The sequence below is a fragment of the Sorex araneus genome, chromosome 2, assembly GCF_027595985.1.
Source record: "Sorex araneus isolate mSorAra2 chromosome 2, mSorAra2.pri, whole genome shotgun sequence".
NCBI lineage: Eukaryota > Metazoa > Chordata > Mammalia > Eulipotyphla > Soricidae > Sorex > Sorex araneus.
The window spans coordinates 119,780,174-119,799,043 of NC_073303.1; the positions used below are offsets into that span (position 1 = coordinate 119,780,174).

At 35.7% G+C, this 18,870-nt stretch overlaps 1 protein-coding gene across 2 annotated transcripts in view; it reads left to right on the forward strand.

Moving 5' to 3' along the window:
* Positions 1–18,870, forward strand: part of ANGPT1 (angiopoietin 1) — a 278,618-nt gene that overhangs the window by 169,782 nt on the left and 89,966 nt on the right. The window contains exon 4 of one of the 2 annotated variants that reach the window (XM_004607673.2): positions 7,196–7,428. In XM_004607673.2, the coding sequence (XP_004607730.1) occupies positions 7,196–7,428 (233 nt within the window). The remainder of the gene's footprint in view (positions 1–7,195; positions 7,429–18,870) is intronic. The other variant, XM_004607674.2, reaches the window with a different exon arrangement.

The window sequence follows — 18,870 nt, forward strand, 5'->3', positions numbered from 1 at the left end:
TTGTTTGTAGAGATCTTCGTGCCTGGCTGAAATAGCCTCTCCCATCTGACTTGAATAGTAGAAAAGTCAGGGAAAGGCTTGACCAGTATGCTGGAGTAGAAAATGAAATTTAAGGGCAAGAGGGCTAGTGGAGTGTGGCACTTAAGAAAAAATCACAGTTTAGATTGAAAAAAAGCATAACCAGTCTTAATAAATAAGTTCTTTCATATGGGAAAATGATGGATAGGTTTAAATATTGTGAAAGATAAACTAAAATGCTAGATGTAGAGCATCAATAAAGAGATGTTCTCATGATGTCTTGATTTGTAAATGGAGAAGATGGAGATGATATTACACTCAGTGAAATGAGACTATTGGAGGTCTTAACAGCAAGATTTTGTGGACAAAGTTTTAGTATAGTTAGGATATTTCATTTAAAAAATAGTGATTTTAGCACATTATCTGCTTGATTTTGAAATGGTATTTAGATTCTAGTCTAGAAACTAATGGGTTATGATAACTATTAAGTTTCTTGCCATATTAACTTGATAACCGTTGAAAATAATTTAGTGCTATGGAACGATAACTACATGCAACAAAATGTTTTAAGTAGAGAAAATATATGAATTTTCTAGCAAGAAAGTTTTGAATTAAAATCATTTTGGAAATTATAAGGAAGAAAGGCTGACTTCCCAATTAAGTACAACCAAATAATGAGGAGTAGCACTGCACTGTAGCTCTGTCATACTGTTTGTTGTTCATCAAGTTGCTCGAGTGGGCACCAGTAACGTCTCCATTGTGAAACTTGTTGTTACTGTTTTTGGCATATTGAATACACCACGGTTAGCTTGCCAGGCTCTGCCGAACGGGTGGGATACTCTCATGTGGGCTCTCTGAGAGGGACGGCGGAATTGAACCCAGGTCGGCCACATGCAAGGCAAATGCCCTAACAACTGTGCTATCGCTCCAGTCCAATGAGGAGTACCAAGAAAAAATAAACATTTATTTCATTGTTGTTTTGTTATTATCATTATCATTTGGGGGTTTAACCTCACCTGAGAGTGCCCAGGGATTACTCCTGATTACGCTCAAGGATCACTCCTAGGGGATCACTCAGGGCCAGGGATTGAACCCAGGTTGCCCACATACCCTGCCAGTTATACTATCTCTCCAGCCCCTAGGAATCTATTTTTTAAAAAGAAGTGTGATAAAAAATGGAAAGGAGAGATAATGGTAACAAAGGATATAAAAGGTAAAGAAAAGATCAGACCTGTATCAAGAAGTATGAAGAATTATAATTAACATAACTTTTATATATTCTATTACCCTAATAAAAATCTAATATAGAAGCAATGAAGTACAGAAATTATTAAAAGAGCTCCTTGTAAAAAAAAAAGAGATGGGAAAATGAATGGAATAGATAATTAAGCAGTAAAACTTGTCTTTGGTAAGTAATAGGATGTTTCCAGATTCTTGTAACTTTCATGCTGATTTCTGAATTTTTCCAAAGTTTATACCATATTTTGATGCAGAGCAAGTTTCTTCTTAACATTAGTATTCTCTTCCTTAATTTATGCACCTGCTATAAGATGACAAGTAATGTTGCTATCATTTGGTACATGGTAGTCACATTGCATTATAGAATATTTAGTGAATATGAAAATCAGGATTATTTCTGATATAGCAAATACATATATTTGTAGCCAGAAATGCAGAATTTTTCTTCCACAAAATAGTGTTCAGGACTATTTCCTTTGATAGCAGAATTTCTTTAATAACTTTCTATTTTCAGCATTTTTCCTGGGTAATCCTGAAAAGCAAAATAAACAAAACTCCTTTATTCACATGTTAGACAGCAGCCAGTCTTATAATGCCCTTGGGCCCAAATAGGGCTTGTCTTACATGAGGCTTACCAAGGTTTGATCTCTGACAAGAAAGTGGTACCCTGAACCCCACTAGGATTGATCCCTCAGCACCAGGTTACTTAAGACTAACATGGCTGGTTGTGACCTTAAAACCAAAACAAAAATAAAAAGGTATAGACCCTCTGGAATACGTGATAATGAAATAAATCTTTTGATCACTTTTGTTATCTTATTTGAACCTTATTCTCTCTAAAAGTAAGATCTTAGAGTAAGAATAGTATCTTTTCAAGTAACACATATGGAATGATAGCACAGCAGGTAGGGCGTTTGCTCTTGCATGCGGCCAACCCGGGTTCGATTCCTCTGTCCCTCTCAGAGAGCCTGGCAAGCTACCAAGAGTATCCCGCCTGCACAACAGAGCCTGTCAAGCTACCCATTTCGAGTTCTATATGCCAAAAATAGTAACAACAAGTCTCACAATGGAGATGTTACTGGTGCCCACTCGAGCAAATGATGAACAAAGGGACGACAGTGCTACAGTGCAGTGCTACACCATATGAAAGCACTATTGGCACTGAGCAAGTGTTAAATAAGGCATGACTACAGAATGGTATCTTACAAACTTGAGTGTTGCTAATAAATAGAAAAATTTCAAAGCAATTGTCATCTAGATAAAGGAACAAACAATAATTCTGAATTTTTATCTACTTACTGACTAGAAAAACTGAAAGGCAGTTATCTTACTTAAGATAGTTCTGAATTGTCACCATAATTCTGAATTGTCAATAATTCAGAGTTGAACAAACCATAATTCTGAATTGTCAATTTTTATATGTACATATCCATACAGATAGCTAGCCTATTCCAATTTTGATCATTATATTATTGCCATTTTAACAGTTCATTCTAAGATTTCTTGGTTGCGTTCTCTGCATGAAAAAAATAACTTATGTTAATCAATTCTGAACTGAAAAAAATTACAAAGGCGTGCGAGGGGGGTTGATGCGTGTGTTGTGTTGTTCACGGGCTCTCGGGGGCGGCTCTCTCTCTCTCTCTCTCTCTCTCTCTCTCTCTCTCTCTCTCTCTCTCTCCCTCTCTCCCTCTCTCTCTCTCTCTCTCTCTCTCTCTCTCTCTCCCTCTCTCCTCTCTCTCTCTCTCTCTCTCTCTCTCTCTCTCTCTCTCTCTCTCTCTCTCTCTCCTCTCCCGCTGCTTGTGTTTGGTGTTCTCGAGTCGCTGTGTATAGACCGGATCAGGATGGCTGCTCCTTGTGCTCTGCTTCTGTGTGTGCCACTGTGCTCTTTTCTGTCTGTTTCTGTATCTCGGACTCTGTAATCTTTCTTCTGGTCTCTTCCGACCTCTCTCTGTCTCTGTCATCTCTCCTCTGGTGTCTTCCAATATCTCTTCTTCCGACCTCTCTCTCTGAAGCCCTTCTGCTTCAGTCTCTGGAGCCCCTCTCGCTCTCACTTCTCACTCGCTTTGTGCTCTTTCTTTACCCTGCTTCTGGCAACTATGATTCTCTTTTTCTCTGTGCTCTGCTTCTGTGTCATCTCCCTGCTTTTGTCTCCTTGCTTCTGTGTCTTTTCCCTTCTTGTGTGTCTTCTCCTTGCTTCTGTGTCTTCTCTCTCGCTTCTCTGTCTTCTGTGCTGCTTCTGTGTCTTCCCTCTTGCTTCTGTGTCTTCTCCCTGCTTCTGTCTTCCTCTGTGTCTTCTACTGTGCTTCTGTGTCTTCTCTTCCACTTCTGTGTCTTTTCCCTTCTGTGTCTTCTCTCCCACTTCTCTTACAGTCTTAGTTTATATAACAATCACATAGGGTGGTGACACAAAGGTGGGTTGAATATTAACAAGTCAACAAAGAAGGGTAAGACCATTTCTCCAGATTAACAAAATCTCATCTAAGCAGATTACTCCAGATTACTAGGAAATCCATTTAAGGGTGGAATCCCATCCAGGGTGTCTCACTTTCTTCTTTCCTCAGCTAGTAATCCACTTAAATAGTTGTAGTAAATCTACTTCTATTATTTCTAGCAATGTCATTCTGTATGAGCACAGTAAGAGATATATCAAACTTCAAGTTTGGTTATTCCTGGGGAAATCTCACTATACATTCCAGACCTTAGTCCTCAGGCCAGGTTAATCTTCCTAACCCCAGCAGGATCCTAGTCTCGTCGTTACTTTTGGATCATGACAGCATTTGTCTATGATCATGCTCTCAACTTATAGTTGAGTATTTTGGCACTTTAGCCTGGCCTATTTCAATGCCAGGGTAGCTCACAACTTGCCCTGGGTCCATTCTATCCCTCATTGGGACCCTGCTTTGGGGATGGTAGGAACTAAGGGCAACTGAGTCGAGAAAGCAGATGCCCAGGAGTAAATATTATTGGAGTCATTCAGCTCCTAAGTTACAAAGCATAATATTGACTGTCTTCCTCTGTCCATACAGAAAGGACATTGCTTTAAGGTAAACTAAGTTCCCTACGGCAAGACTGAAAGGACAAACCCAATGTTATTCTACACTGAACTATGATCTGGACCAGAGACATAGTATAGAGGGTAGGGTACTTCCCTTTCACATGACTTGACTTGTATCACTTGTCATCCCGTTGCTCATCAATTTGCTCAAGCGGGCGCCAGTAACATCTCCATTCGTCCCTGTCGCATGCTAGTGTAGCCCAATGGCATCTGCTTCCTCCAGGAATATGAAGCTCATCAAACCATTCATTCAGGGTCTTGACAAAGAAGCCTGACCATCTTGTAGGTGGGCTGCCAGGCATTCTTTTGACGTCCAGTGGAATCCAGTTGGTAATAGGTCTAGTCTAATAGTCATCTCCAAATTTTATTATGTGTCCGACCCATCTTGATTTTCAACACCTTGGCAAACGAAGCAGCCTTTCACATAACCTTCCAAATTTAATTATATGATCTCCTGAACACTGCCAAAAGTGATCCTTAAGTACAGAACCAGGAATAATCCTGGATGTGGCGCCAAAACCAAAATAAATAAATAAATAAACCAAAATAAATAAATTATTGCCATCTTGTGACTGATTATCTTCCATGAGTAAAAGCAGAAATAATTAAACTGGATTGAGCTAAGACTTCAGTTGTAATTCTCAGACCTGAAATTCCAGATTAATATGTGTAGAAAGAAACCACCACCAACATTCACAGCAAGTACACTAATCACTTAAATAGTGGATAGGATAAATGTTTTAACCAATGGATAGTTTCTATGTTTTCTTTTAATCAGTAAAGCATTTCAGCAGTAAGATACTAGACACAGAAGACTCTTCTAAAAGGTGGTGAATTGTACCTATCCTTAGAAATACTATCATTTATCTTGCTTTATTTCAAAACAAAAAAAATCATTTTAACCCTATGAACCCATCACAGTTTTTCCTAATCACAATACCCAAGACCTGTCTAAGTTGAGTCTCTATGATTAGCTTGTTCAGTACAAATTTCTCACTGTTGGTGTCTCATAAAATGTAAGAAACTCAAAGAAGAAGCATGGCTGTCTTATCTTGCGTAAGTCACAGAACAGCCTAAATGTAATGTTTCATGTGTGAATCTGGGCATTTTATCAAAAAAGTTATAAATTGGTAGTGCTTTTTGTTTCTCTTTTTTTCTCTCTCTTCCTTTCTCTTTCCCCTTCCTTTCCCCTTTCTTTCTTCCTTCCTTTCTTTCTTTCTTTCTTTCTTTCTTTCTTTCTTTCTTTCTTTCTTTCTTTCTTTCTTTCTTTCTTTCTTTCTTTCTTTCTTTCTTTCTTTCTTTCTTTCTTTCTTTCTTCCTTTCTTCCTTTCTTTACTTTCTTTCTCTTTCTTTCTTCCTCTTTCTCTCTTTCTTTCTTTTGTTTTATTTTTTCCACATAGTTGAAGTCTTAGTATTTTTCATATCTTCTGAAAACATGAAACACGGAATGTTTCAATAGGTAACTTTCCTGTTTTATATATATACTGCGCCACATTCTCTTAGGGACAAATTTGTGACAATATCTGGAATGCCTAAGAACAGTTCTCTCTATACTTATTAATCCGTGTAAAGGACAAATCTTTTAGCACCCCCACCCCAACAAGCCCTCAGTACATGGAGTTGGAAAATTTGGGTTTCAAATTATTTTATAATTTAAATATCACACTTAAAATACTCCCCCGTGTCCCCTTTTCAAAATTTAGAGGAATAAATCAATGCTGTATTTCTCTAAGGTAAATTAAATGCTCATCCTGGTATGTTACATTTGAATACCTTGTAAACTAAGAACTTTCTGAAAATAGAATTGAGAAAATGGTAAAAGACTTTCCTCTGAGGAAGACAAGTGTATTATGTACTCTATAAAATACAAATGCTTTTTATTTACAGTGAGCTAGTAGGGTGTAAGAGTGCTTTTGAATTCTTTTTTCATTTTAATGCAAAGGGAATACTTTTGAAGGGGAGTACTTTTGAAGAGTTAAGGGAAAAAAGGTCCTCAGTTGAAGATGATATCAACCCTTAGTTGAAGTAAAGCATCCCAAATCTTTTTGTAACACCACGCCACTAACCCATGTTAGTACACTTGATGCAGTGATTTGGAAAATTGCAGTGTCTCTGTCTTATACTGAGTCTTGGGTTGATAGTCCATTCATTATTATGACCCAGGAAAGATGTCAAAAATCTTAGAAATGTCTTTATTGTGACACTAGAAAGCTTTCTTAGGGTTGGAGCAATAGCACAGCGGGTAGGGTGTTTGCCTTGCATGTGGCTGACCCAAGTTCGATTCCCAGCATCCCATATGGTCCCCCAAGCACCGCCAGGAGTGATTCCTGAGTGCAGAGCCAGGAATACCCCTGAGCATAGCTGGGTATGACCAAAAAAGTAAAAGAAAAACAGCTTTCTTTCTGGCGCTCTGAGTTCTGCTTCAATATACTATTTCTTGATCCCACGGAATTGTTGTGAAGTTTAATCACTGTTAATGTTTTAAGAATTTCAGGTAAATGAAGCAAAGTATATAAAATAAATTTGTGTGTTTTTATTTTTTCCTTCAACCATTCTGTTACTTATTGGACTCATTTTCTTAGTAAAGTTACATTATAACTGCTTCACAATGAAATTTTTTTTGAGTTCAGGTCAGTTCCTCAAGATACAAGATAACCCCTGGAAGTAAATTATATTTAGGAAACAAACATCACTCTGACAACTAAGAGAGTTCTCCATTTGACAAAAGTTATGTATTATATATATATACATATATTATGAGTTAACTTAAAAACTATTTACAAAAACAAATGAATATTTACAACTTTAAATTCAGGAACTAGTTTAATCAAGACTTTGTGTATGGCATTTTAAAAACTAAATCTTATCTTCACTTCCTTATAGTTTGTTAGAACATAAAATTTTAGAAATGGAGGGAAAGCACAAGGAAGAGTTGGACACCCTAAAAGAAGAGAAAGAGAATCTTCAAGGCTTGGTTACCCGTCAAACATATATAATCCAGGAACTGGAGAAACAGTTGAACAGAGCCACCACCAACAACAGTGTCCTTCAGAAACAGCAGCTGGAGCTGATGGACACAGTGCATAACCTTGTCAACCTTTGCACTAAAGAAGGTGGTAAGAGTTTCTTCCTCACTTCAGTATAGTAAATATTAAATATTCAATGCAGCTTCCTACATTGCACTGATTGCTCTGTTAAGGAGAAAAGAAATTCATTCTTAGAAGTGTTTCATGATGTTTGCATTGACATTTTCCCCATGGTTTTAACTTCAGAGAAAGTATTTATATGGCTAAATTTGTGAATTCACATTAATTTCCTTAAAGAACCTTATGACTTCTTTCTTTTTTGGTCTTTATAACAGTGATTAAAACCTACCATACTGTTAGAATAAATATTTCTGGTTTTTTAGTCACTTACTAGGAGTGTCCCCACTTCTTAAATTAATACTGATATTTATAAAGGAAGAAAAAGAAAGAGTTCCTTGCAGAGAAAAGAAGATAGTTATGTTCTCAACAAATACTTTGGAGAAATAATATTTGTTATTGAAAATATTTATTAAGGTATTATGCTTAGTCCTGTGTGGAGAAGACACAACCAGATCATTTAGATACATTTACTCTGTGATTTTGTAGCAGTGGAAATACAAATTCGTATTTTCTAAGTTATTGTAGTTTAGGTCACATGTTTACAATAGTGTCAGCTTTCCTGATTATTTGGTGGAAGAGTTGGGGACAGATTAGGATACATAGCTGCTCAGACATTGAGGTTCCAGATATTATATGGCTGCCCCAGTGGTACCCTAACAAATCGAACTGGAATAGGCAGCATGCAAGGCATGCACCTGAACCACTTAACTATATGTCTGGCATCAACTTTTTATGGATGAGGTACATATTTACTACTCTTTTATTCCCAGAAAAGTTTCCAAGATACACCATAGTACTAGGTCATTTCTGATCTGCCCCTTCCCCCACTGTTCCCTGGCCCCCAACTCCTGATATCCCCATTTCCTCTCCCCAGTGCTTGTTTATTTGTTTGTTAATCAAAGATCAAGATTTTGTCATCATTAAATATTGTCTATTCCCTTGTTTTGTCTGTATATCACAAATGAGATATTTGCCCTATGACTTACTTCCTCCACTTTTTTCCAAGTTTCTGCAAATGGCAAGATTTTGTTTCTTGTTAGAGTTGTGTTAACACTCTTGTCTATATGTACCAAAACTCCTTTATCCATTCATTCATTGTCGAATATTTGGATTGTTTCCATATTATACCTATTATTCTTCATTCTGCAGGGAACATAATTATGCATATCTCTTCTCAAATTAATGTCTTTGTCTGTGCTCTTTCTGATGTATGCCATTATCCCTTTTGTGAGACGATATCTTCCTATTTTGATTTGCATTTCCCGTATTGAAAGCAATAATAAATGTTTGACAGTGGACATACAAATTCTTAGCATCATTAGATTATAGCCATTTGACTACTAGAAATGTTACAAGTGCTTACCTTTTTAGAAAACATCCATTTATCTTTCCATCCATCTGTGCTGCAATTACTAAATAAATTTCCCTCTATGCACCTTTCTACATTAAGTAGAACCACTTTTCAATCTTAAGAGATGTCTTCAGTTTGGAGCTTAATGTCATCTTCTTTAGTTTTGCTCTTTAGTCATTCTTTTTCTAACTGGGGATGGAATATAGTAAATGGTGATGAATAGTAAATGGTAATCAAATAGTAAATGGTGATGAACACCACATACATCTGAGAATTATTGTTGTCATCAAGCTGTGGCTTATGGGACCATTCATGAAATGACTCTGTGTATATGTAATATACTAAAGTGGAGGCTTCTTTAAATTAATAGTGGATTTGAAAAATTAGCTCAATTTCATATTTTCATATCTAGATAAGAAAACAAGAAAATTTTGTATTAAGTGATCTTATTTTAAAGACATTTCATATTTATCTATTACACTCAATTACCTTGAGTTATATCTTCTTAAGATAGTCTAAACAAGCCGTTAATATACTCTGTAAAGAATATTTTTTTAAAAAACAGTGCATTCCCAGAGCTCCATTTGGGCGTGCTCAGAAATGTGATTGGGAAGGAAAAAACCTGCTAATCAGCCAGAGTCTGCCAAAACCTTGAGTTAGAGTCTACTGGAAGGAAAGCATGGTAGGATTTTGCCAGAGAATTTTAATAGCGCTCATGAGTATTTAGAAATTAAGTACTAATATGAGACATATCTATTCTCATATTGAACTGAATACATTTGGGGAAAGATTGAAAACATATTTTTCTTATCATCCTGAGACTTAAAGCAAATGGAGTTGAGGCATTTTTTCAGAATGTTAGAAATATCAAGCCCTGGTGATTCTCACAGAGCTCATATGTCTGCCTACTTATCATAATTTTACTTCTTTTCTGAGTATTTGTCTAATAAACATGTCTAAACTTTAGAGCAGTTAGTGGGGAGGATGAGGAATAACTTAAAAGTTTAAATCCCTGGCTAGGTTTGTTGTTTGCAATGTCAAGCAACCAATATCTGTTCAATTATGAAGGAACATTTATTGAACAATTACAATGGCATTCCCTAAAGATGCTACTCAACATTCCTTAGGGTATGAGAAAAGTGTATCTATTCAATGATATACCATATAAAAATACTTGAAACAGAAATTGACCAAAACTGTAGGCATCTAGTGATTATTTTCTTTACAATAATACAGTCTAAAATAAAATCATGATTTAGATGCAGGACTTTTTTTTTATCTTAACATAAGTATCACTGTTCTGTTTTGCAGTGGATCTTGTGCTTTTATAGATAAAGATTTTTAGTTGCATCTTGCTCATAATTTTTTCTTAATATCACAACTAAAATATATGCTTCCTAAACGTTTGGCCATTTCAGGTGTTTTTGTTTGTTTGCTTGATTGTTTTTTACCTTTTCAGAGGACCCAGAGACCACTTCCAGTGATATTTTGTCAACTGAATTGGTGATTCAGTGCTAGTACACAAAATATTTAGCTTCTAAGACCCTCTGATGCTGGAATTCCAAAACATACCCTGGCAGTGCCTTCGGGGCCACTTATGGTGATGCTCTATGCCCAGGGGATTTCCAGGATTCCGCTGAGCATGTCCAGCTGTTAAGTGCCAGAGATTGAACCAAGTTGGCACATGCTAAGTAGGTGGCCATACCACTGGACTATGTCCCAGCTCCACATTTAAGAACCCTTAAGAAATAACCAACATGTGGAGTGACTCACTAAGATTTTTCATCAAGATTTTATTATATTTTATATGTAAGAAGCTGGCCACCCTCAGTGGTGATCAGGGGCTAGTGCTGGCTGTTGGTGGCTCTAGTTACTCTTAGAGTAAACCTTAGCAGTGCTCAGGGAACCATATATCATGCTGGTGATTCAAACCAGTGTCTTTGCTGGCAATGCCACATGCAAGACTAGTGCTTTATATCCTATACTATCTCTGACCTTCCATCAAGATTTATGTATAGAATCAAATGATTATTTTTGTGTTCACTAGAACCATAGTCTTCAGTACTGAAACATTTAAATGACTAGTAGTATAATACTAGATTGAATGTTATTAAGATGTATTATTTCTAATTCTACAACTCGTAAACACCCACTTCTCTACTATTTGAACAAATAGCCATTTATCACATAGACTTATAATTAATTTTAAAATTGCTTGCAAATATTCTATTTTTAAAGATTAACACATGTAAAAACAATACAGTAAATGATTAATTTTTAATATGTGTATTTAATACACTCAGAGAGTAGTTAGTTCTCTGGAATATTTTCTAAAAACATCATTTGATTATAATCCAAGAAGGCAAAAAAATCTTACTGAACTTAATTCTGTTTCCAACTCAAGTCTCTCATGTATGGAGACTGCTGTAATGTAATATTACAAAGCAAGAGAAAATTTTTTCAGTGTGTTTTTTCTATTATAGGCAACTAATTTTGCCTCTATGAAGGCTGTTTCAGCATCTATAAGTTATTTGTAATTGAATGTTCAAATGGTAGGAAATTTCACTTCACAGTTACTAGGAAAGGGTTACTCTAGACACCACATCTAGAAGCAAGTAGCATGTGCCTCTGTCTATAAAAACAGAGTATACAACATAGTTGACCCTTACATTTTAGCCATTTTTCCTCTCTCAAGTGACAAAAGAGTTCAATTAAACACACATATTAAGAGCTATATATCAAAAGCACTTCTTTCTTAGAAAATGGCTGAATAATATTCTCAAGAAGGTCTGTCTAGATGCAGTGATCCAAGCAGCAATTCTTTGCCTCAATTTTCTCTTCTCTAAAATGTGATGATAATAGATTTTTGGTGAATCTATAATAAATTAAAATTATACACACATAGATCAGTGCCTATCCATTATAATTCACTGTATCATTGTATCACTGTCATCCCATTCATCAATTTGCTCAAGTGGGCACCAGTAACATCTCCATTCATCCAAGCCCTGAGATTTTAGCAGCCTCTCCTTACTCATTTTTCCCAGTGATTGGAGGATCATTCAAGGAAATGAGACCTGTTATTGTTACTGTATTTGGCATATTGAATATGCCACAGGGAGCTTGCCAGGCTCTTTCGTGTGGGTGGGATACTCTCAGTAGCTTGCCGGGCTCTCTGAGAGGGACAAAGAATATATATCAGAGAATACAAGTAAGTATGTTAAAACCAAACATGTGTGCTGCTTTAGGCACATCAGTGGGGCTAGACTATAAGAGGTTGTGTGACTGCTTTGTGGCTGCATGCTTCTGGGAGCTTTGTTTTATATAGTCTTTGGATCTTGGCCAATGTAATGGGATTACATGGAGGATGGGGCAGTTTCTGGGTGTAACTGGCAAGCTACTGGAAAATGGGGGGTCTGGGTGAAGGAGGCCCAGTCCCAATCCGAGCAGGCTTGGAGATCTCAGCCCTGGGTCCCACACGCCTGGGTTTCTCTGCTGGTTCCTTTATGCGTGAGGCTCATCCGAGTATATGGATAGTGTGGCCTTGAGCATGGCTATGGCTCTGTTTGGGATGGGTTCCATTATAATTACTAAAACAAATGCAGTTATTTTTCTTTTTATGATTTCTAAAATGCTTATAACTCACTAAAATTACTTTTTAAAACTTTCCTCAGAAGTATTGACTAGAAATGTGTCCATTCTTTAAACATTGTTCTGTGCCAGGAACTGTAAATCTATCTCTTACTGGAGTGTTTGTGTTTAGTTTTACAAAAGTTTTCTACTAAAACACCTAATGTCATGAGACACATTTATGACAAAACAAACAATAAACACATTTTCTAAAATAATTCACCAATTTGGTGAATTATTATTTCAAATAGGCAGTCACTTAGACAAATAGTGATTTAAATTCCGTGTTTCATTTGGTTTTTGTAAGACTTCTGGGTGACACAATTATTTTTGTCTAACCTTTGTCTGAAAACATTTGGTCACATTTATTCTTAGAAACATTACCCACTAAAGAAATATTGCCCTCAGTGTTATCACAGAGACAAAGCTTAGATGATTACTTCATGTTTTTGGCAATTCACAGTTATTGCTGGATTTAAACAGTTTACATTGATAATGGCATGGAAATATAGTTTGGAATTCCCTGAGGGAGAATAATCAGGTAATATGACAATTAAGTATAAGTTAATCATCTGTGTTCAGAGGTTAATAAAACACCATATACATTGTACATGCTTCAAACATCGTTTTATGTGACAAAAATAATTAATATTAAAGTTTACAAAAAGGAATAAAGTAAAAAAGAAAAGAATAAGAAAATAGTATTTACATTCTGTCATAAAGTTATAAGGGTTGATTATCTCACTCTCTAGATCAGCTTGGAGTATAATCAGTCTATACCAAGATGTGATTCATATAGTCACCTATTTATTTAAAAAATAATCTTACAAATTCTCTATTTCAGACTCTCTTTTGCCTGATAAGGGTATCCATTCACTGTAACAAGCATTTGCTGAGTTTCTGTACTATGCCATATACTATTCAGGGCAATGGGAAGGGGAAAGATATAATGCATTCATTTTAAGGGGCCTAGAGTTTTATGGGAAGAGAAACAAATAGTGATATTCAGTAATTGCTTGCAAGACACGAGGCCAAAATGCCAGGGCATTAGTGAATCACATAGGAAGAATATTAAAATGATGGCACAAGAAGAATGAATGTGAGTTCTGCATTTTCAGTCTTTCTACAGATTTTATTGAATGCTTTTTTAATTTGTAATAACCGGCTTAATTTTCACAACATCAAAATATAGACACTCCAGTGATCATCGCTGCTTTCTAAATTTAAAATTCAACAAGAAATTTAAATAATTTGCCCAACATTACATGGTTGGGAATGATTGGGATTAAAGCATAGGCAAAATGGAACAAATAGAAGGTAAATTTAAAAAACTCCAGAGAGTTCAAACATGTTGTATACATTTTCCAGAAGTTGTGTAATAGGGTGAATTGAGAGGATGGGAAAGAAACATCTACACTTATAAGCAGGGCCTAAAGTGATTCAATCAAAAAAGAAAAGGGAACAATAAGTTAGAAAGTGAAGAAAATTAGAAGGCTATATTTTACTGAGAGCAATAGGGAGTCATTGTCAATGCATATGAACTACCTTAAGTTTGCATTTTTTGAAAAATTCCCTTTGTGTATGTGTGTATATATATGTATGTGCATCTATAGACAGATAGATAGATAGATAGATAGATAGATAGATAGATAGATAGATAGATAGATAGATAGATAGATAGATAGATAGAAGAAGAGAGAAGAGAGTGTTCTGTAATTCTAATGACAAGTTTGTCTGTCAGGTGTTATTACTAATCATATAGTGAAGATAAGGAAATTAAGCACAGAGAAGTAAGTATCTTGAGATATCACACTGCTAGTAAATTCACAAGCTGAGATTTGAAGCCAGAGAATCAGACTCTGTACACAATCCACTGAGCTGTGATGGGCACTGAAGGTAGATTCTCAGATTTTCATCAGGTTCTCTAAAAAGAATCAGAATCAATAAGAAAACTAGTAAGAATCAAGTTCTCAAAAAGAATTGGAACCAATAAGAAATAATGGGTTGTTAGAAGTAGTTTTATATATTACTGTATCACTGTCATCCCTTTGCTCATCGATTTGCATCAATTTGCTCAGGCGGGCACCAGCAACGTCTCCATTGTGAGACTTGTTACTGTTTTTGGCATATTGAGTATGCCATGGATAGCATGTAGTTATATATATATGTATATATATATACACACACACATATATACATATATATATAATTTTCATATTACTGGGCTGAATAACTGAGGAGATGTTGGTAACATTCCTAAACATCACCAACATGTGAGGAGGAAAAACAGTGATGCATTTTCTTTTGAATATGCTGACTGAGGTGACCATAGAACAATTTAACTCTTAAAATCAGAGTAATAAGAATCTGGAATTCAGGAGGGTAAATCTGAATGACTAGATGGATCGACATGTTCTGTAAGTCATGACTCAGATTCATATCCAGGCAACAAATGAAAGGTGTAATGGCTCAGCACTGCTGAAAGTCATAGATCTTTTGGAGAATTGGATGGAAATAGCCTTTCCTTCCTATTAATACAAAGGCCCAGGTACAAGTTGTTTCCAGTTTTAGATAAATTATCTGCCAAGAGTATTAGCCCACCAACATTAATGAAAGGTAATTGAGAGTTCTTTAAAGGACAGACTGAAAACATAATTGGGCGAGAGAAAAGATGTTTGAGAAATCTTATTTTTCTGTGGCACATAAGCAGAAAAGTCAATATCTTTCACGTTAATCTATAAAAAGTTCATTTTGATGTAATAATATGACCTTCTCTTGGGTGAGGTTAAGGGAAGAGCACACATCTGGGGCTTAGGCTGAAGAATAAAATGAGCTTGCTCTTCAAGCCTGTATTCTCCCTTGAACATCTCTCTTGAAGGTCTCTATGCATCTTTGCTTGCTTGCATTTTCACTCTTGAGGAATGTTCTCTCTTGCACATGCACTTTCTCCTTCTTTCCTCTGGCATTTTTCTAAATAATTTTCACTCAATAAAATCTACTGTGCTTCACAACTGAGAGAGAGAGAGACCATAAAATGATAGAAAAAGTGAAAGTGTGGTGTTGTCCTCATACATACTCAAAACTTGAATGTGACAGGACAGATAAAAATTTTACGTGGGGAGGAATAGAGGTATACAGAATAGAGAAAAGAAAATGAAAAATGACTAACAGGCATGAGTATGTTTATGTACTTAGTTCCCTCACATGAAGATTAAATTTCAGCTCATAAGAAGCTTCTCATGAAGTTGATTTCTAAAATGCCCTTCACCTCATCTGAAAGACAGAATAATTGATACTACAAAATTTTAAGTGATTTCAATGATTTGGTCAAAAGTGTTTTTCCCAGAGGCTGACTGCAGTGGTATGGAACATTTGATCATTATTTTTGGTCTTCTGGCCTTCTGAAAAGGGGAAATGAGGCATTTGCTTCCTTCCCAGTGCTGAGGAAACATTTGGCTCTGTTCTCAGAATAATTCTACCATCTGAAAGGAATTTACCTCCCGTGCAGTGTCTATTGAGTTTGTGAAGTAAATCATTCAGTCAAGGGATGAGATAGTTTGAACTCCTGCAAGTCTCTTGAGTTCAGAATGACTCTAAAAACATTACAGGATATGGGAGGAAATTAAAACTTTTGAATGCCACTCATATAAACATTGATAAAGATAGAGAATATAATTTTCACTGGGTAAAATATTTGGTTTCTCGTTGACTACTTGTAATGCACAATTTAACATTAGGTAGAAAGCAAAGAAAAATACAGGAAGTCATCTGCTGAACATGACAGTACGCACTTGTTCCCATTTAATGAGGGAAATGCTTTATCTTGACAGAAAATTGTATGTCAAACATTTACAATTTCCTTAAAATGAGCCACACTTGCTAGCACTTCCTTTCATAAAACCCAATGGCTTAAGGGGAAAGTGACTGTTTATTTTTGGAAATGGTATATTTCTCCTTTTTTGATGGAGCACATTATCTTCCTTTTGAAAAGCCATAATTTCTGTTAAAAAAATTGTGTGAATAGCAGATAGCCGAACTAATGATAACAAAATAAAAAATAATACAGTTCTTGACCTCTCCCATGAACTATTTCTAAACCACATCTTTTGGGGGAGATTTGAAATTTTGTGGTTAATTCTTTTTCTGGAGTTAGAGTTTCAACTTCAGAAAGTAGTCTATCTGAGAGGGCTATCTCCTGGTTCCAGCTGGGCCTGGAAGTTACCAGGGTGAGAGGCCATACAAAAAAAGTGTTGCCTTGATGTTCCAGCATTACTATGACCAAACTCCATGCCTTCTTTTCTGATTTCATGGCCTTGTTGGCTAAAGCAGAGAAGTCCAAAATATTTAGAATAGAATTTCAGCTAAGTCATTTCCTGGATTCATTCACACTCAAATCAAATTCAACAGATATTTTCTAAGTCTAAGGGCATAATGGGACAGTGGACATTACAGATAAGCTAGCTATACTCAGTCAAAAAAAAAACCACCCTGTAATTATTGAGAAAGTTTTTAAAAGTTCCTTATTTACATCACCCAGTTTATACGTGTTACACTAGCTATATAATGAAACTTGCATAAAATGTCTTATTTCAGAAAGGGGTAAAAAGAAACCTGAGAAATTTTAAGACTGTATACTTAGGGTCAAATATACGTTAAACAAAGTATTATTCACAAAAGGTTTTTCCAAACATCAATTGGACAGAACTTGAAAGCCTTTTGATTTTTTTTTTAGCTTTTTGTGGGGATTCATCATTAAAAGAATATCACCATCAAAACTAATTCTAAGTACACTTAGAATCTCATTGCATTGTCTGCTTTAGATATTCTCATTTAAAGTGCCATCATCCTATAGAAGAAATCATGTTAATATGAGTTAGCAAGAGTAACCTGCTTTTTAAATGATTTTATGATAAAGTAAATTACTAAATGTAATCCCAATTAATGTGTACATGTCATAATGTCTTTTCGTGTATTCTTAATTAGTTTTATATATGAACATTGTTTCACAACCAGTGTGATTTCTTTTAGAAGAGTGATTTTGAATTCTGAGTTTAAGTAGAGATTTGATTCAAAAGGAAGATGTTTTTCCTTCGTGAACACACAAATTCATGAAGTGAAGTAAGCCTAACTCAACCATAATTAGTCCAGCCCATGTCACTACAACTAGTTGTTGTCGCCGTTTTTTAAATGGGGGACGTGGGTAATGGGACCACACCTGAGTGTGCTCAGTGTTTTCTCCTGGGCCCATGCTCTTATGAAGACAGTCTCTTTGACGGTATCTTGGAGAGCTGTGCTCTTTGCTGTGTAGAGGTCATGGCACAGGGTCTTGAAGAAGGAGGAATAAGGACATATTAGGCCTAGTCCCAGTTTTGCTACCATTTTGCTTAGCATAACAATACTGTGTACCTTAGAGAGAAAAACCGCTTATGTTAATCTTCCTGTTTTCTGAAACTCTACACTCGATATCACTACTAATGATTAAGAATGCCATAAATTCCTAGTAGATTTCCCACTAGTAGTCTTGAGCTGCTGTTTTGTCTCTTTTATCACAAGAATAAGAATCAAAGTTAATATATCTATGGTGAGTGTCAACTGTTATTCCTTAAAAAGTTCTAAGTGAAGTGTATTGCTTTTTGTTGTTGTTGCTTTTGTATTTGGGGTGGGGAGAGTGTGCATATTGTGTCCAAAGCATCTGGCAACTGTTTTCTTTTGTTTAAAGCATTGCCCATGGACTCTCATTCTTTTAATGTTTTTTGCTGAAAACAATTGTCTACCTAAAAGAGGGCACAAAATATGTCCTTTAAGCTTTCCCACCTGCCCAGCAAGTCTTCTGTTCAAAACCACTATATTCTGGTGATACTAAAAACATGACTCAGTAAATTAATATACATGAAACACCCAAAATATTTTTATTAATGAAATGACATTTTGGAGAAATGGCAAGGATCATATAATGCTCGTAGCATTTCATTAGAGAATACAAAGAGAAAACACAAATGAATGTCGTTAAAAATATGTGGTCACTCAACTAAATGAACTTGTGGGTAAATCTATTACGCATTTCTTTCTCATTTGTGGTTGAAGAATAATATGTATTCACCATACATTCAATTATCCATGAGTTTCAACATTAGAGAAGAATTAGAAGAGAATTTATTTAAATATATTAACTTCAGAAAAAATGTGTAGGGATTGGACAGTGGTCAGAGAGTACTTGACTTACATGTGACCTACCTGATCCCCAGTACTCATTTGATCCCCTGAGCACCACCAGGAGTGATTCCAAATTGCAGAGTTAGGAGAATATTGCTGGATATGACCCCTCAAAAGCCAGAAAAACAAAACAAAACAATATGTAGAGAGTAATTCAAAACTTGTTTATGCTGTACCATAAGATTATGATACAGGGTACTTGCTTATCCATGGATTTA